Source organism: Lineus longissimus, chromosome 14, assembly GCF_910592395.1.
Source record: "Lineus longissimus chromosome 14, tnLinLong1.2, whole genome shotgun sequence".
NCBI lineage: Eukaryota > Metazoa > Nemertea > Pilidiophora > Heteronemertea > Lineidae > Lineus > Lineus longissimus.
Window position 1 is genome coordinate 282,712 of NC_088321.1, and position 19,431 is coordinate 302,142.

The 19,431-nt window shown below is 41.8% G+C and overlaps 1 protein-coding gene and 1 long non-coding RNA gene across 3 annotated transcripts in view; one reads left to right on the top strand and one right to left on the bottom strand.

Moving 5' to 3' along the window:
- Positions 1-3,167, top strand: part of LOC135498928 (uncharacterized) — a 37,088-nt gene extending 33,921 nt beyond the window's left edge. For both annotated transcript variants that reach the window (XM_064789445.1, XM_064789446.1), the window contains exon 9: positions 103-3,167. In XM_064789445.1, the coding sequence (XP_064645515.1) occupies positions 103-158 (56 nt within the window). In that variant the 3' untranslated portion in view covers positions 159-3,167. The remainder of the gene's footprint in view (positions 1-102) is intronic.
- Positions 3,168-7,275: 4,108 nt separating this feature from the next.
- On the bottom strand, positions 7,276-15,526 carry LOC135498601 (uncharacterized). The gene is made up of 4 exons (XR_010449109.1): positions 15,400-15,526; positions 11,226-11,440; positions 10,804-10,878; positions 7,276-9,945 (listed from the first exon to the last, which is right to left on the bottom strand). It is a non-coding gene; the product is annotated as an uncharacterized LOC135498601 (long non-coding RNA).
- Positions 15,527-19,431: the final 3,905 nt, after the last annotated feature.

Sequence of the window (19,431 nt, forward strand, 5' to 3'; positions counted from 1 at the left end):
TGACCTCAGAGGTCAACAGATTGGCATATCTCTGTCATCAATTTGAAGCATTGAAACATCTCAGTTGGCCATCTAGCAATGACCTTGACCTTGTTTTTGCAGACGACAAGAAGGCAAAGAAAGGTAACGACGAGACGATTCCCGCCAAAAAAGTCTAGGAACTTGATGACGTCATACTGATGGATATGAGTTGAAGCTGATGGCCCTCCAAAGATCAGTTTACTTTCACGTCACGTGACCGTTCATCTATCTGCCACCATTTTCCGAACATATCATGTGATTAGTTTTGTGATATAGGTGATCACGTGACTCGGGTAGGCTGCAATTATTTGTTTCTGGCAATTTATATTTTTCTATAAATAGTCTAACTGGTTCTGGTTCTGTTTCATATGTAAGGTCCGTATATGCAGTTAAGGCACAATGGTCAAGTGTGTGCTAGACTAGTTGCATGGGGTATGATAAAGATTCAAAACGGTCATGAAAATGATAATTACATGTAAAAAGATATGAGTTACAAAGGCCTGGTTCCTTTTGGGCGTTTCCCACTGCTGTCGTTGCCTGCGCATATTTTCACCCTAAGAGGGTATTAACGTTAGAAGCGGCAAAATGGTCGGTTTTTTTACTTGTTCACATCAATATTTTATTGTCTATGTCGCCTCTTCCCGGATAAGCAAACTTCGCCAAGTTATGAAGTCAACCTCTGTTGAAAAATACGTCATTCAGTCACATGGTTGACGTCATTTCCATCAGAGGTTAACCAACCACTGCTAGGGGTGCTGATCCGGAAGGAGGCCAATTCTTTACTTCTCGCCCCGGTCACGTGTTCACCAACAACAATATTCGTTACCTCGTTGTCTTTTCGTCCAGTCATTGTTTTCTGAAAGTTTGAATACATAATAATAGAGGGCATTGCGACAGAAACATGATGGGTCAGCTGCAGCGGCCGTCACTAATGCATAAGTTCCCAGTCCTGTGTATAGGTGGCGATTTCGGGATCTATGAAAGTTTTTAAGAGAGGATCACCCAATGAGCTTGTGAAAGTCGGTAACGCGCCGCTTGGTGCGCTACTTTCGAACGAGAGGCGAGTTTCTGTCGCATTGCTTTCGAGAAAAAAAAGGAGGATGGCCTGCCAATTCATTTTATATGACGTCACTGATAAAATGTCGCTTTCATTGTGACCAAAACATGAAAGAGGTGAGGAGATGAGAGCATGCCTATACATCACAGATAGACCATTGCGCCTCTTTCTAGGTCAGCGCACCTGGCGGCCGAGTGTCGAAACTCCATCAACCGACGGGTCAGCCTCTGTTAAAAAATACAACACGAAGCATGCAGTTTTAAGTGATGACGTCGTTTTCAGCAGAGGCTTACCCTAGAAGTCGGTGAAGGCCTTGGTAGGCCACTGCATTGTTGGGTGAGAGGGAGGTGCTAATTGGTCTAGGAAGAGTGGCCAAAGTCGATTAGGGCGGAAATGATGTGGGAAATGTAGCCAGATGCTTCGTACTGTATAATGACTGGTTCACGTGCTTGATGACGTCACGTGCTTGATGACGTCACTGCTTGAGGTTAAGACAATCGTGCCCTGTTTGTAACTTGTCGTCTGCTGTAAATAAGCTTGGTTTGTTCTCATCATGTCATTTGCATTTTGTATATCCTAATGCAGCGGTCAAAGTCAAACTTGTACCCCTCCATATTGTCAAATTCTGATGGAACCATTTTTTTCTGAGCTGGTCTTTCTGTCGATAGGAAGTCGCGTTGAATTCGTGGAGACTTTTTGTGAACGTTTGATGGACAGTTTCTACATTCGGAAAATGCACCTGACGATTCGATTTCGAGGCATGGGTGAATATCAACGTCGAATCATCTGGCCCCAGATCAAAATGCAAAGCGTTGATTATCGCCCGGTTGGGAATGGCGGAGGGGTTCATGGTTTATGTGACGGCTGCATAGTTACCCTGTAAACAATGCCATCAGTATGCCGGAATGCTGAATGAAAGTAAGACAATTTCCATGAATACCTGGGTCTTAATTGTTAATATGTTGTTTATGAGGGCGAACTAAAGATACGGACCTTAGTGAAATACGCCTCGGATACTCGGGTATCTGATACGGCATCTTCTTGTTGCTGGTTTGGAATGCGAAAGCATATTTTTATATATCTGTCATGATGCGGTTGTTTTTACAGGCATACATTACCTTTGGAACAAGACAGTCCATGAATCAAGTAATGAACTTAAGGGGAAACAAAAAATGCTCCAGGTCCTAAAATTAAAGTGCTCTTATCCTGCTTTCTACCATTCCTCAAGAGTTTACTTTTCTAAGCTGTGAAAGTTATTTTATTTTGTAAGTCCTTATAGGAGCTAGTATTTCTCCGACAGGACAGGGCCTATGAGCACAACTCCACGAGTCATGTTTTGGTGGAAGGCATCCTTTCAATAGATACATCGCACGTTAAGAGTTTCCCCGATTCTCGATACTTCCATAAGTCCAAATCGCCAAAAACGAGCTACATTTGTATTTATATTTGGACGCTACCAGCCATTTTGTTTTTCTGTGTAGTAGTTCCATTTCCTCGTGGAATGGGCCACAGGTTATGTGATTCAATCCCAACCACAAGGCCGGGATAAGATCGCTTTAATGATCAAGAAGTTGTGTTTTCATGGTCGTCACCTCCTGTGACACTTATTCCTTTTCAATATGGCTGACATTCCATTGCGATGTTTACGAGAGTTGATTGAGAAAGTGATCGTCCCTCAGCTTATGCATCTGTCAATGCGTGCCTTGTACATCCTTTCCTCATGGGCCAATGCACGTACGAAGCGAAAACAAAAACCTGTATTAAATCGAAGTCATCCGATCACGACAATCCAAAATAGGTCGCCAAGTCATCAGTAATAAGTCAAGGTATTCGACTCCACTTCTGGGTCTGTTCATCGGATGGTTTGTTCATCAAAACATCATTGCAGGACAATCGCATCGACAACTTACGAAACGCTACGACACGACTTCACGCCAAATGACGTTCGAAAACTTTGCGGCCTTTGTCGCGGGTCGATAGCCTGCGGAGGGGGGATTCAAGCTCACGCATTGACATTCGCATGAATTTCATAATATTTGTCCACGCATTCATTTGTTTTGTTGTATCATGAATAAAGCCTATTTCCTAACCCTTCTTACTTGTCTTTATTTCCTGGATATTAGGCAGGTTTCACAAGCATTTCAAAGAGCTACGTCCTGCGAAATGCGAGAAGCAAAAGATCTGGCGTTATCTGCAGTTCAAGAGACATGAGCACCTGGGAATTGAAGGGCGAACGAAATGAAAGGTTGTCTCTCGATGGTATTGCTGCAATACGTCTATAGACATCTCTCAGGAACTAACTCCTTGCCACAGCCTGTCTCGCTCACTTTGCTGTCTGAGACAGGTACAACCTGGCAGTGTACGCCCGTCTCATTCACCAGAGACAACATCAGTGCCTTCTGACCTTGGTAGACATTCTTCCTCGATTTGCTCCTGTGCTCCACGTACCTTCAAACTTCAATGAATGGGCAAGGCTTCCATCACACAGAGAGTGATCCACATTCCAAGTCACAACCTCACATCAGAGAGACAGCAAGACACGTCCCTTGATGGCAACCAGTCGGGCAAGGATCCCGATGGGTAAGTTGTAGTTGAATAAGCCTCCAGCAGTCCACCGAGTCAAATCAGCTGACGGTAGGAAGGATTCTTTTGAGAAATGGCCATTTTACATGTTTTTTACCACAATTTAAATTTCCCTCCAAGTTTATCTTGTCTTATTCCTGGGAACAAGTTTAGGTTTATCTATACTAGCTGGATCCAGGTTACTGGAGCCCGTGTTTTTGCTAAGGAAGACCCCTTCCTGTGCTCTGGTTTCCGTTTCTTCCTTTTCATACATATTTTCAAGTTCTTGTTTTAAAATCTTTATTTTTGTGAGGATGAGTCTTGTAATGGCCCACCAACGTGTCGGTAAGTTTACCCAATGTATAAAGATATTATTGAACCCTTTAATTGTACTGGTTGTATTGTAGTTATTTCAGTAGGAAGGATTTGATGTGCCTTGTGTGCTCATTGTCACCTTGCACCTGTTATGTGGGTCCCCATCAGCTCCTCTAGTGTCAAGATTGGCAGTTGTCTTTGACGTGGCGCGCATGCGCCTGGCTTCGTCTGTCTTCAGTCCAGCCGCCATGTTGTACAAACATATTTTCACATCTTGCTCCCACAAAAACCGAAAATAATCACGGTAAGAACATATTAAACTCTAAATTTCCACCGAAACTTTTAGATTACAATACAAGTATCACATTCAGTTGTTCAAAGAATATCAAAAGTCGACTGAGTTCACATATTTTGGGTTTGAAGATTGGTCATTTTCGCGTGTTGAGCGGCATGGTAATCTCAGTCGAAAGAAAAATTGTCATAATTTTTTGGTGAAGGGAATTGTTGAGAGTATGCATAGGTTTGATTTGAAATCTTAGTGTATTTAGTGTGTTTTCTACCGTTTCTTCATCGCAAAACTGCATGTCTTTGGTGTGAGGTTTTGTCCCCACCTTACACTACCAAAAATGCTGGTAGGCCCAATTAGCTATAGGGGAAGGCTGTGCAAACCATCGATGAATGGAACATGTAATATGAATAACATGTCATTTCACCAAGCTCCTCTGGCCATGCTGGCTGTTGAGTCACCATACTTTAGAATTATCTAATAAAATTCCTGGAAATGGCATAGATTTGTCCGTCAGTTGAACGGTCTATGAAATGTACATCACTTAGTAGTATTGAATTCTGCCATGCATGCGCCTGTGAACGAGGTTCTTTGTTGATATGCCCTTGTGTCCAGTACATCACACACAATAAGTTCATACCAAGGCCTGTACATGTCAGTGAGCTTCCACCTGAGGGTGAGCTTGTGGGTCATGTCGATTATCATCTGTAAATCCATGTCTTGGGTACTGTGCTGATTGAAAGTCTAAATTTGCTCTTGGGAAAACTTTTTTCAGCCATGAATGAATTTTGAGACAAATCCTTAGGCTGAGGTATTCGACATAGACCAGCATTGAATAAGAGGCCTACCAAATCTTATCCGGGCCATTTTGTTTCTTTATTGTGGTTTTTGGTGGCCTTCCAATGTACTGCAATGTATGTAACATTGCGCTGTGTACACAACAATTCCGTTCGGACGCACTTCCATATCCCCCCCCCCCCCCGAGTCTCTTCTTGTTGTGACGCACAGCCATATCCCCCCCCCCCCCCCGAGTCTCTTCTTGTTGTGACGCACGGCCATATTCCTCTTGTGACGTTTCTTGTGATTGTAGAGAAGCTTTACGGGGTGTATCAGAGACCGTGTTTGATATACGAATGTGAATACTTACTCTTGCTGTGGGCCTTTGCAGTTCGTGGCGATACGAGTCGGTGACTTCTTGTCCGCTTATTGTTTTTCAGAAACCAGTTGACCCCAGTGATGTTGTTTATCTCAAGTCAAACAAAGGAGATTGGCCTTTTAGACTTGATTTGTACAGGTGTAGTACCGTCTTACTTATGCTGCCGTATTTTAATCTCTCGTTTTATTTTGTATCTTTGCAGGTCCTTCTATACGAGTTGTAAAACAATGACACTATGAGGAATCAAAAGATGAACAATGTTTTAATTGACACGTAGTACATCTCTACGTTTTCACTTCATCCGAATTGGAGTTTACATTTCTCTTTTTTCTGTAACCTTCTTCTTTCTTCTGTATGTTTTCAAAGTGAATTAATAAACGTTATAATTGATATCATATCTTCCTTCTTTCGCCCCAGGTTACGAGGTCAGTTTGCGCACTAACAAATATCAAAAAATCTTTTTGATTTTCTTCTTATTTGTCTTTGGATATGTCTCTCAATAATCTCTAAACAACTTCCAACAATCCATTAAACAGTAATGAATCAATAAACTGATGATTCAATCTGTTTTCTTCTGAGATTTTATGATGGTCTCCTGAACGATTTCTTGAAAATATCCTAAGTCCGAAAACCATTTCTGTTCTGTCATCTTTATATTCTCCTGTGTTTTTTCTTCAAAATTGTACTAAGTCCACAGCAGGCTAAAAAATAATCGAACGTGACTTCGCTCCGTAACTTTTTCCATGGTTTTTTTTGAAAAATACGCTAAGTACAAAATCGCTGAGTCATCCTTTTTTCCTTTAAAATTCTTGAAAAATACGCTAAGTCCACAAAACTCGAAAAATAAATTGTGCGTGACCTCCCCTCGTAACTTTTTTCCTCTGCAAAGTTACGGAGCGAGGTCACGCTCGAGTTTTTTTTTGACGTTTTTGGAGATAGCCTATATTCTGAGGGCCCCCCTTTTTTTGGGCAAAATCCGTTGATCCAGGAGTGTATAAGGCTTGTAATCCTTTGCAAAGTTCAATTGTTATTGTTATTGAGTTGAATTGTTATCTTATTGTTCAACTATCAATACATTATTAGTCTTCAAGGCTAATATTATGTGCCAATTGAAGTTTAGTGAGCGATGTTGTCAGAGTTCTTTGATCAGTTTACTGAACAACTTGTGTAATACCAAGTGAATAGTGTAAAGTATTTATGTGTTGCGCAGAAGAATGCAAGTTTGATGTGTACAATTACTGGTGAAAACGTCTAAGGAGGAACTTTGAAATGATATGTTCGTCTCGGAATAGGCAAGCCTATTTGAACAGTTTCAAAGTCACTTTTTGACATTTTACCAGCAATTGAACAGAAATAGCATCAAACATGAATAACTCTGCCACACATGAATAGTTCACGCTAAACAAAATGGTGAAAAACAAGTTGTTCAGCAAATTAACCAACGATATCTGGTAACTTTGCTCACAAACTCAATGCTGCACATAATTCAAGCTTTGAAGAAAAATGTATTAATGGCTGAGCATAAAGATAAACATTCAACACAACAACAACAATTGAAGTTTACAATGGACAACATGCCATATACACTCCTGGATCCACTCTTAGAATTAAAGGTTTTCAATGTGGCACGTGTTACAAACCCCTTCCGGTTTTCTAAATCAGATAGAAAAGCACCAAGAAGGATTTTAGATCATTTTAAGCCCAGGAACCTTTTCCGCTTTCCTGAAAACCTTGGAAATCAAGGTTTTCTGGAGAATAGAAAGATTTGTGCCCACAGAAGATCATGAAAACCTTTATTTCTAAGAGTGTTGATAGTTGGTCAGCTCAGAATAAGTTAACTAGTTACCGGTAATCTGCATGTTCGAAAGTCTGTCAATGACTGCATTAAAGATTCATGGAATAAAGTTTGCTGTTTGCAAACCGTGCTGCTGCTAAAGATTAATAAATTGTTTGAAACAAAACTGCAGATATAACTAGTAAACTCTGAACTGACAACTATTTTCCATGTTTCAAATAAAAGGATTGAGTTGAAGTCGAAGGAACCAAAAACACGTCAATTTTAAACACAAGTTTTATTAAAAAAACTACCAACGATTTTCACAGTACACGCAAAGAAGGCGAAATACTGTAAAATCACAAGTATAAGACCATTTTCGTGAATTTTAACACAACCCAAATCAACGTAGCAAATAGAAAGTGATAAGACAGCTTCAGTGCTTGTGAAGTCTTACAGTTTACGCTACAGCTGCGGAAGTCAAAGGATATCCCGCAGCCGCAATCATTCATTCGTTAAAGTTCATTAGATGGTCTTATAGAAGTGAGATTAAAGTATTTTTACACAGTCAGACACAAGTACCGGTAATTAAGGCCTAAATCTTAATCTGTTGTACAGAGTATTGCCGTCAGTTAATTGTTTCTTTAGAATATCTTAAACAGTCTGGAAGGGAATGGATTTCCATACATTTCATTTGATTTGGATCTAAGGTCTGGATTGGTAGCATGGTTTTTAGAAAAGGGCGATTGATAATGATATCTTAATGCCCTGATAATTCCTTTCAAACATTTTGAATGTTGATGTTGCTTTAATGACATAGATTAATTTACCCCAACGATTGAAATGTGTCTGTTATTACACAGACAATTCTTGGGTGTACCAATTAGTTATTTCAGAACTCAACATCAAAATCTGGATGCGGTGTCACTGCCCACTTATCAAACTTACTGATTACTGATTAGGGTAAATGGACACTCGAAATCAAAGCAACAAATAGTTAGCCGAAATGATCCTGACACTGAGCAGGTTACCGTTTATGCTTTTTAAAAGAAATGATAAATTATGGATCCCTGTTTATCGAAAGTGTCGAAATCTGCTTTCCGCTTGCTCATTGGAAATGAACCAATCAGCTTTTTGGGACTAAGAGGTCAACTCTTGTTTATGTAATTCAGAATGGGTGAATACGTGTTACTTCTAGTTTATAGGGGTTTTGTTTTCTTAATTGATATTCTTAAGAAACAACTTTGTACTGCAGCAGTTTAATGATGTTGTTGATAAACTAATTTCTACTTTTGATCACAACGGAATATCTGACATCTTAACATAAATACACATACACAGGGTGTCACAAATGTTTTCCATTTCTGATCAAATGTTTTCCCAAAATGGAATGAGGGTTTTCGAGGACACCAGACTTGAGGAGCCTGGGTGGTCCATGGTGGAAGGTGTAGTTCGAAACTATGATAAGGTTTTAATAGACAAAAAATCACCGTTGCAAGTCAACTTACAACTGCCACGGCTTCAAATTGGAATTTATACGTGATATTTTCATCAAGTATACAGGGTGTTAATTAAAATATTTTGAGTTCCAGTTGTGTAAGAAGTATATGAACTGGATAGATTATACTTCAGTTAGTATGCAACCAATTCTGAGGGATTTTATTTGTTGATGGTACAAATCAAATTGGCCAAGTCATTTAGAACAACGGTTATTAGGCCTCAAGACTGTAACTTGTTTTGATAAACACCCTGTACTTGTATTGATATATCACAAGGTTGTGATACCCAAGTCCCAGCAAACACAGTAACGCGGAAAAATTATTGGACGGTTCGGCCAGCAACAGTAGGCCCTATTGTCTCATTCAATGGAATATACAGATTAAGGGACCACAATGGCCCCATCAAAGGGTCTGTGGCAGTGACGTGAAATCCACATAATTTGGACAAAGAGTCCCGGAACTTGTATACTCAATTGAATGATCGTGACATAACTCAATGATGAAGGTCTGAGCACATGTTTTCAATGACTCTCACATTGCCGGCCCCTTCCAGTGGGTGGTTTTATGGAGTAGTGGTAAGAGCGTTGGACTCTAATGTAGGAGATCGATGGTTCGAATCCAACGTGGACCTTTTTTTACTTTTTCTTACGCGAAAGTCTATTTTACCCGTTTTAACCGGAAATCTTTTTAAACAGGAGACTTTCGTAAAATGATATATAAAAATGTCCTACTTGAGCCAAGAAAGTTTGCCGAAAATGATAGTTTTTTTAACTTGATTATTCTTCCAGCACGACTGTGTACAAAATCTTCAAGAAACGAAAGTATGGTGGTTTTGCACTTTGAAAAATGATTTTAGCCCAATCAAAATCTTCAATCTTCATTTCTGATTTGCTGAAACTGACCGGAAGGATCAGAATCTGCTTTTAGAAAGTAACCAATGATGGAGGGAAGATCTGGCAAACTCTCTGCTTCCTGTGTTTGCTGAATCAAATCATTAGCATGCGAAACCTCACTAATGTAGTTATTGACCAACCAGGTTTCTAAGCATACTTTGAAAAGGACTAATATATCTCAATTTGAACTCATTTCAGCTGAAACTTTGACAAGTGTTCGACATTCAGTTTTACAAAGTATTGGTCTTGCCTTAAACTTTCCACATGTTGTTTGGCGAGAAAATTTTCCATAAACGTTCCCTCCTTTGCCGATACGTCGTCCTCTCATATAGATCACGTGACTTGATGACGTCATTGGCACGTGGTGTGCACGCAATTCCACCTGGAAAACAAAATTAAGGAAGTTTGAGAATTTTTTTCAAACTTATTAACAACAAAACAAAGGAACTTGCCAGGGTTGGAGGATTTGGTCGCGAACAAGCTAAATAAAACTCTGATACGATCGAGGCTGAGCTGGGCACAGCTGTCCTTGGGACCAGGAGTGGAAAGACCTAAATAGCTAAGGTGTGGCCAAAGGCAGATCAAAGTGGGGAGCAGTTGAGAAGGCTCCCACAAAAAGATGGTCAAAGCCCTTTGTTCCAATGGACAGACATTACAATGAGGGTAATGGAAAATGCATTAGAGAAGCCAAGTTCAATGCCTTACATTGTCTTGTCATAGCCAAGGCAAGTCTTCAGATGAATACTTCCTCTAATTTACTGCTGGCTTTATCTAAAGAATGTCGTTTTTTGTCAGTAACTTACAGTCAGAGGAGTAAAAAGAAGGTATTATGTGTGGAGAAGGACAAGGCTTTCAAATGAGGACATGTCCAGCTGCGTCATCAGAAGCCGTGAGATCACCAAAGACGACAACACACGGATTTGACCATAACAATCAACATAACTCACAAGCTCGCACCAAGGCGGAAGCTCTACGAAATGTACAACACTACGCGCGATCGAATTCTGCCATCTGCCTGTACACGAGTTCCTTTGTTGATGTGCCATGGTGTCCAGGGCATCCACAGCAATGATTCCATACCAAGCGCTGTACATTTCATAGAGCTGCCACCTGAGGGCGAGCTTTAGGGTAATGTTGATTGTGATAAGGTCACATCCATTTGTATTCTTCCACCAGTCATTGTGGTGGGCATGTTTCTGCCGATATCAAAGCCAATTTCGAGTTGCGTAAGTCAACTTACCGTGTGTAGTATTGTATCTGCTGTATCATCTGATTCCCTGTGGAGTCCAGCCGCTTCGTGTGTATGACATCCCACCTGGAAAATAAAGATATAACCATTTTGAGAATTTTGCAAGTGGACATCACAATGAAACACCGACACTGTCAGTGTTTCCGACAGTGTCGCATGAAGCTGGCAACCTGGCGATTTCTATCCCAGGATAGGTCACTATGTTTTGATGAATAATCAAATATCCACACTTGCTATGAATTCGGCTAAGTGCCGTCACGACCTTCAGGGAAGCAATGTCTGCCTTGCAATTGAATTAATCCTTTGGTGGGGTTTCTATCCTCGCACCAATTTTCTAACGTTTGCAGGCAATATGATGTGCGAAGCCGCCAATGCAAATTGCTTTATATTTGCAACTTTAAATGTTTACTCACCGTGCAATTATGGAATTGTGGGCTTGTATTGAACATTGTTGGTCAGACTGCTGATTTATGGTCCATCGCCTGGCTAGGATTGAGATCACCGAGGGATTTCTGGACAGAACCTTTCACCTCCTGGCATCATGGACCACCGGCTGTCATCTCTTACCACCATGGACACCTCATCCGTCATCTCATATCATAGATCAAGGAAAGTTATGTGGCCAAAGCTAAAATGATAAAAATTGAAAACGGTTTCAAAATATGAGAAGACCAATCTTTATTCTCAATATTCTTCGTTATCAGCGACCAAGGCCCTGCCAAAACCAACTCATCCTGCAACAGAACAGATATTTTATTCGTATCACGGGAGGGTCAGGGTGGATCCGATGGCTAATATATTTCTTCCATCCTTCCTAACATTCCGACCTTGCTGCACACCAAGTCGACAGCATAGACCCCTATTAACAAATATTGTTTTGGCTTTCTACGTCACCTGGTCCTTTGATCGGCCCATTGTTCAGGCCTATTTGCAGACCAACTTGTTCGTTTGCTGACAAAGTAAAGTCTATATTCGGTCTGAAGACAAAGTCACAACCAGAAAGACAAGTTGGTTGCATTTTTGGTTCAGGGACAAGCTCCTTTCATTTCACAGCAAGGGTTACGGAGGATGCAACAGCTAACAGTCGTCCCACTCAAGTTGGGAGCATCTTCTATCTGAGGACAAAGTCACAACCAGTAAGATAAGTCGGCAGAACAATCGATTTGAGGGAAAGTCATTAAGAGGGAAGGTCACGATTGATGCAACAGCAAACAGTTTCGACCATAAATGTTTATCTTGAGACAAGAATTTGTTTATCAACAAAGGTATTGGGGAAATTGGGGGATTGCCACAATCCAAGTTGGCCCTATCTTCAGTCTGAAGACAAATTCGCAACCAGAAGAATGGTCAGCCTCACGGTCTCGTACTAGGGATCGACTCCCTCCCAAGGTAGATACATAGCTAAAACATGAAGCCACTATGGATATTCCAGCTGGCAGAGGGAAAATTACAAGTAATTTCAAACTGATTGAATCTCAACAAAATTTTGTGTGCAACTTTCTGACAGTTACACAAATATACCCTGCAAATTTCAGCTCAAAATCCCAAGTCGTTCATGATATTTTGATGTATTTCCAAACCTGAAGACCCTGGGCCGCTGTGGATATTCCAGCTGGCAGAGGGAAAATTACTAGTAATTTCGAATTGATTGAATCTCAACAAAATGTTGTGTACAACTTCCTGACAGTAGCACAAATATATCCTGAAAATTTCAGCTCAAAATCTCAAGTCCTTCATGATATTTTGATGTATTTGCAAACCTGAAGACCCTAGAGTCACAATGGATATTCCAGCTGGCAGAGGTAAAATTAAAAATAATTTCAAACTGATTGAATCTCAACAAAAGTATGTATGCCACTTCCTGACAGTAACACAAATATATCCTGCAAATTTCAGCTCAAAATCTCAAGTCCTTCATGATATTTTGATGTATTTCCAAACCTGAAGACCCTAGAGTCACAATGGATATTCCAGCTGGCAGAGGGAAAATTACAAATAATTTCAAACTGATTGAATCTCAACAAAAGTATGTGTGCAACTTCCTGACAGTAACACAAATATATCCTGCAAATTTCAGCTCAAAATCTCAAGTCCTTCATGATATTTTGATGTATTTGCAAACCTGAAGACCCCAGAGTCACTATGGATATTCCAGCTGGCAGAGGGAAAATTACAAGTAATTTCAAATTGATTGAATCTCAACAGAATTTCGTGTGCAACTTCTTGACAGTAACACAAATATATCCTGCAAATTTCAACTCAAAATCCCAAGTCGTTCATGATATTTTGATGTATTTCCAAACCTGAAGACCCAGAGTCACTATGGATATTCCAGCTGGCAGAGGGAAAATTACAAGTAATTTCAAATTGATTGAATCTCAACTAAATTTTGTGTACAACTTGCGAAATTTGCAGGATATATTTGTGTTGCTGTCAGGAAGTTGTACACAAAATTTTGTTGAGATTCAATCAATTTGAAATTACTTGTAATTTTCCCTCTGCCAGCTGGAATATCCATAGTGACTCCTGGGTCTTCAGGTTTGCAAATACATCAAAATATCATGAACGACTTGGGATTTTGAGTTGAAATTTGCAGGATATATTTGTGTTACTGTCAGGAAGTTGCACACATAATTTTGTTGAGATTCAATCAGTTTGAAATTATTTGTAATTTTCCCTCTGCCAGCTGGAATATCCATAGTGACTCTAGGGTCTTCAGGTTTGCAAATACATCAAAATATCATGAAGGACTTGAGATTTTGAGCTGAAATTTGCAGGATATATTTGTGTAACTGTCAGGAAGTTGCACATATAATTTTGTTGAGATTCAATCAGTTTGAAATTATTTGTAATTTTCCCTCTGCCAGCTGGAATATCCATAGTGACTTTAGGGTCTTCAGGTTTGCAAATACATCAAAATATCATGAAGGACTTGAGATGTTGAGCTGAAATTTGCAGGATATATTTTGTGTTACTGTCAGGAAGTTGCACACATAATTTTGTTGAGATTCAATCAGTTTGAAATTATTTGTAATTTTCCCTCTGCCAGCTGGAATATCCATTGTGACTCTTGGGTCTTCAGGTTTGGAAATACATCAAAATATCATGAACGACTTGAGATTTTGAGCTGAAATTTGCAGGATATATTTGTGTTACTGTCAGGAAGTTGTACACAACATCTTGTTGAGATTCAATCAATTCGAAATTACTTGTAATTTTCCCTCTGCCAGCTGGAATATCCCTAGTGGCTTCAGGGTCATTTTTTAAATGCTTCAAAATATTATTAACAACTTGAAAGTAAGTATGGTAGATAATTAGCTGGCATATTCAAACCAACATAACTGATTTAAACCAACTTTAGATATAACCCACTGGTCGAGTCAAAATGACTGGAGCTCGACAACCAGTGGCACTGTTGGAAGCAGAGTAAGGGTAGTAGATAACCAGCAGAGTAAAACTAACAGAACTGGTAGAGTCTGACCAACTTTAGCATAATCAGCTGGTATAGCGTCAAATAACTGGAGTCAGATTCAGAAGCGTTACAGGTGCGCCAGATAACAAGCTGTCAGAGTCAAACCAACATGAGCGTATATCAAACTGGTTCAGGGAAAATAACTGGAGACTCCACAAACAGACCCTCAAAGGTGTGGATAACCAGCTGGCAGAGTCAAAGCACCATATCACCAGAATACATGAATCAACAATTACCCACAAGCTCGCCCTCAGGTGGAAGCTTAATGAAGTGTACGTCACTTGTTGTGGACTAATGGCCCCCCATGTCCTGTTCGCGAGGCCACATCAACAATGGATCTCGTTTACAGGCCGTTGGCATAATTCTATCATACCAACCAGTGTTCTATTCAATTAACCTTCCACCTGGGTGCGAGCTTGTGGGTTATGTTGATTGTTGTGGTAAATAACCAGCTGGCAGAGTCAAACCAACATTACTGATAATCTTGATGGTTTGGAGACCAATGTTAAAGGAATGGACGTCCTAGGAATGCAGGACCCCATACAATAGCTGTGTATTGTCAACGAATGTGGTTAATTGTTTCGTTTCACTTTAACAAAAGGACCGGACTTAGATTCCGGGGGGACTTGCATTTTTTTTACATCAGGTCAAAGTGGGTAAATTAGAGAGTTTTCGCAAATCTCCCGAAACTCGAACACGAACGCCTATCCCATTGTTCGACATCGTAATCGGGAGGTCGAACAATGGGGTAGGCGTTGGCGCGGGCGTTTCGGGGATTTGCGAAAACTCTCTAATATCTTGTGGCCCCGCGAGGCAGTGAGACTGACATTTTTTTCCGTGCCACCTTCTGCACAAAATCTCCAAAGTTCTAGAGGAGTGCAGCATGTTGCAAAATATATTCGGTACACAAGCTATCATTGAGTTCGACCATTGAGGGGAGGGAAAATACTGACTTAGTTCTGGACAACAAGTGTAGTCCAAAAAAAAATGGCCTCTATCTTCATGGCATGTTAATTGTTTGGAGGACATTTTGCCATAAACTGGTCAGAAAAAATAAAGATTTACACTCTCTGCACTTTACTCTAACAAAATGGAATATCTTTCATTGAACTCACCAGAATATCTGCAATGCTGTGCGAAATTTAGAAGAAAATCGAGATTTAGCTTCCGACCACCTTGGCGAGCTCGAGAGAAATGGCCTCAGACTGACGTCACATCACGTGGCCTCGCACCATGGCATTGACCATTCAGAGAGTGACCCGGGTTTCTGGTTGTAACGAACATGGTTTGGTAACCAGTTGACCAGGGTGTTACGGCACGATTGAATGGTGTCGCAATCACTTTTCATTGACCTGATTGGTTTGGGGTAATGTGACCGCCGTAAAAGCTGATCGTGTACCATTTCACCTTGGCGAATCCGTGTCCCCACTATCCTCGGACATCCCAGTTCCGCGGAGAGAATTATCATCATGTATTACGAGAGAAATAAAAGTGTAACTTATCTAAGAACTTATCAAGTATAGTTCTATAATTTTGTTCCGTTACTGACCCATAGCGACATCTAAAAGTTATCCTTTTTTTAAGAGGATACATACCTTCCTGCTTACAAGTTCTTAACCCATTGTAAAGGGTTCCGATCAAGCGATCCGTCTGATGGCATACTACCACGGATGATGAGACTGTCTACATGAGCTTCCCATTGTAAAGGGTTCCGATCAAGCGATCCGTCTGATGGCATACTACCACGGATGATGAGACTGTCTACATGAGCTTCCCATTGTAAAGGGTTCCGATCAAGCGATCCGTCTGATGGCATACTACCACGGATGATGAGACTGTCTACATGAGCTTAATCCATTGTAAAGGGTTCCGATCAAGCGATCCGTCTGATGGCATACTACCACGGATGATGAGACTGTCTACATGAGCTTCCCATTGTAAAGGGTTCCGATCAAGCGATCCGTCTGATGGCATACTACCACGGATGATGAGACTGTCTACATGAGCTTCCCATTGTAAAGGGTTCCGATCAAGCGATCCGTCTGATGGCATACTACCACGGATGATGAGACTGTCTACATGAGCTTCCCATTGTAAAGGGTTCCGATCATGCGATCCGTCTGATGGCATACTACCTCGGATGATGAGACTGTCTACATGAGCTTAATCCATTGTAAAGGGTTCCGATCATGCGATCCGTCTGATGGTATACTTGGTACCACGGATGATGAGACTGTCTACATGAGCTTCCCATTGTAAAGGGTTCCGATCAAGCGATCCGTCTGATGGCATACTTGATACCTCGGATGATGAGACTGTCTACATGAGCTTAATCCATTGTAAAGGGTTCCGATCATGCGATCCGTCTGATGGCATACTTGATACCTCGGATGATGAGACTGTCTACATGAGCTTAATCCATTGTAAAGGGTTCCGATCATGCGATCCGTCTGATGGCATACTTGATACCTCGGATGATGAGACTGTCTACATGAGCTTAATCCATTGTAAAGGGTTCCGATCATGCGATCCGTCTGATGGTATACTTGATACCTCGGATGATGAGACTGTCTACATGAGCTTAATCCATTGTAAAGGGTTCCGATCATGCGATCCGTCTGATGGCATACTTGATACCTCGGATGATGAGACTGTCTACATGAGCTTAATCCATTGTAAAGGGTCCCGATCATGCGATCCGTCTGATGGCATACTTGATACCTCGGATGATGAGACTGTCTACATGAGCTTCCCATTGTAAAGGGTTCCGATCAAGCGATCCGTCTGATGGAATACTTGTATACCACGGATGATGAGACTGTCTACATGAGCTTAACCCATTGTAAAGGGTCCCGATCATGCGATCCGTCTGATGGCATACTTGATACCTCGGATGATGAGACTGTCTACATGAGCTTCCCATTGTAAAGGGTCCCGATCATGCGATCCGTCTGATGGCATACGTGGTACCACGGATGATGAGACTGTCTACACGAGCTGTCTCACCATTCCAAAGGGTCAGTCCTGATGACGTGAAGACATTTGACAACATTCACCAGGACACCCTGTAGCATACTTTCTGTGACATAATGGCATCGTATGAGAGGGGGTTAATTTTGAGAGGAAAAGGTACATCTATTTCATAAGGCAGAAAGTTTGCGAGGAAAAACATATTCCCACGGTCAGAGCCAAACGGCATGAGAGGGTTAATGGAAACCTTGTTCCTAGGAAAAAGTTAAATTATTTTTTTGCGATATTAACCCCATTAGGGCTGGAGGTCAATGCCAATAGTGTGTTTGTGACTGTCTCGAGTGTCACTGTCCAATTGGTCCTGGTTGTGACTGTCTCTGCTACAGATACGGCCATGTCCTGGTTGTGACTGTCTCTTCTACAGATACGGCCATGTCCTGGTTGTGACTGTCTCTTCTACAGATGCGGCCATGTCCTGGTTGTGACTGTCTCTTCTACAGATACGGCAACGTCCTGGTTGTGACTGTCCCTTCTACAGATACGGCCAAGTCCTGGTTGTGACTGTCCCTTCTACAGATACGGCCAAGTCCTGGTTGTGACTGTCTCTTCTACAGATACGGCCAAGTCCTGGTTGTGACTGTCTCTTCTACAGATGTGGCCATGTCCTGGTTGTGACTGTCTCTTCTACAGATGTGGCCATGTCCTGGTTGTGACTGTCTCTGCTACAGATGTGGCCATGTCCTGGTTGTGATTGTCTCTTCCAGAGATACGGCCATGTCCTGGTTGTGACTGTCTCTTCTACAGATGTGGCCATGTCCTGGTTGTGACTGTCTCTTCTACAGATGTGGCCATGTCCTGGTTGTGACTGTCTCTTCTACAGATGTGGCCATGTCCTGGTTGTGACTGTCTCTTCTACAGATGTGGCCATGTCCTGGTTGTGACTGTCTCTTCTACAGATGTGGCCATGTCCTGGTTGTGATTGTCTCTTCTAGAGATACGGCCATGTCCTGGTTGTGACTGTCTCTTCTAGAGATACGGCCATGTCCTGGTTGTGACTGTCCCTTCTACAGATGTGGCCATGTCCTGGTTGTGACTGTCTCTTCTAGAGATACGGCCAAGTCCTGGTTGTGACTGTCCCTTCTACAGATGTGGCCATGTCCTGGTTGTGACTGTCTCTTCTACAGATGTGGCCATGTCCTGGTTGTGACTGTCTCTTCTACAGATACGGCCATGTCCTGGTTGTGACTGTCTCTTCTACAGATACGGCCAAGTCCTGGTTGTGATTGTCTCTTCTACAGATACGGCCAAGTCCTGGTTGTGACTGTCTCTTCTACAGATACGGCCATGTCCTGGTTGTGACTGTCTCTTCTACAGATACGGCCAAGTCCTGGTTGTGATTGTCTCTTCTACAGATGCGGCCAAGTCCTGGTTGTGACTGTCTCTTCTACAGATACGGCCAAGTCCTGGTTGTGACTGTCTCTTCTACAGATGTGGCCATGTCCTGGTTGTGACTGTCTCTGCTACAGATACGGCCATGTCCTGGTTGTGATTGTCTCTTCCAGAGATACGGCCAAGTCCTGGTTGTGACTGTCTCTTCTACAGATGTGGCCATGTCCTGGTTGTGACTGTCTCTGCTACAGATACGGCCATGTCCTGGTTGTGATTGTCTCTTCCAGAGATACGGCCAAGTCCTGGTTGTGACTGTCTCTTCTACAGATGTGGCCATGTCCTGGTTGTGACTGTCTCTGCTACAGATACGGCCATGTCCTGGTTGTGATTGTCTCTTCCAGAGATACGGCCATGTCCTGGTTGTGACTGTCTCTTCTACAGATGTGGCCATGTCCTGGTTGTGATTGTCTCTTCTACAGATGTGGCCATGTCCTGGTTGTGACTGTCTCTTCTACAGATGTGGCCATGTCCTGGTTGTGATTGTCTCTTCTACAGATGTGGCCATGTCCTGGTTGTGATTGTCTCTTCTACAGATGTGGCCATGTCCTGGTTGTGATTGTCTCTTCCAGAGATACGGCCATGTCCTGGTTGTGACTGCTCTCGTCATCCTCAGGTGTGGAGCAAGTCCAGTGGGTTGTCAACCCACCGTAGTCTTGAAGACAGACACAACCAGACCACAATAAATCAAGGCCGGCTGCCTTTTGTGGAGTAATCAACAAGATAAACAC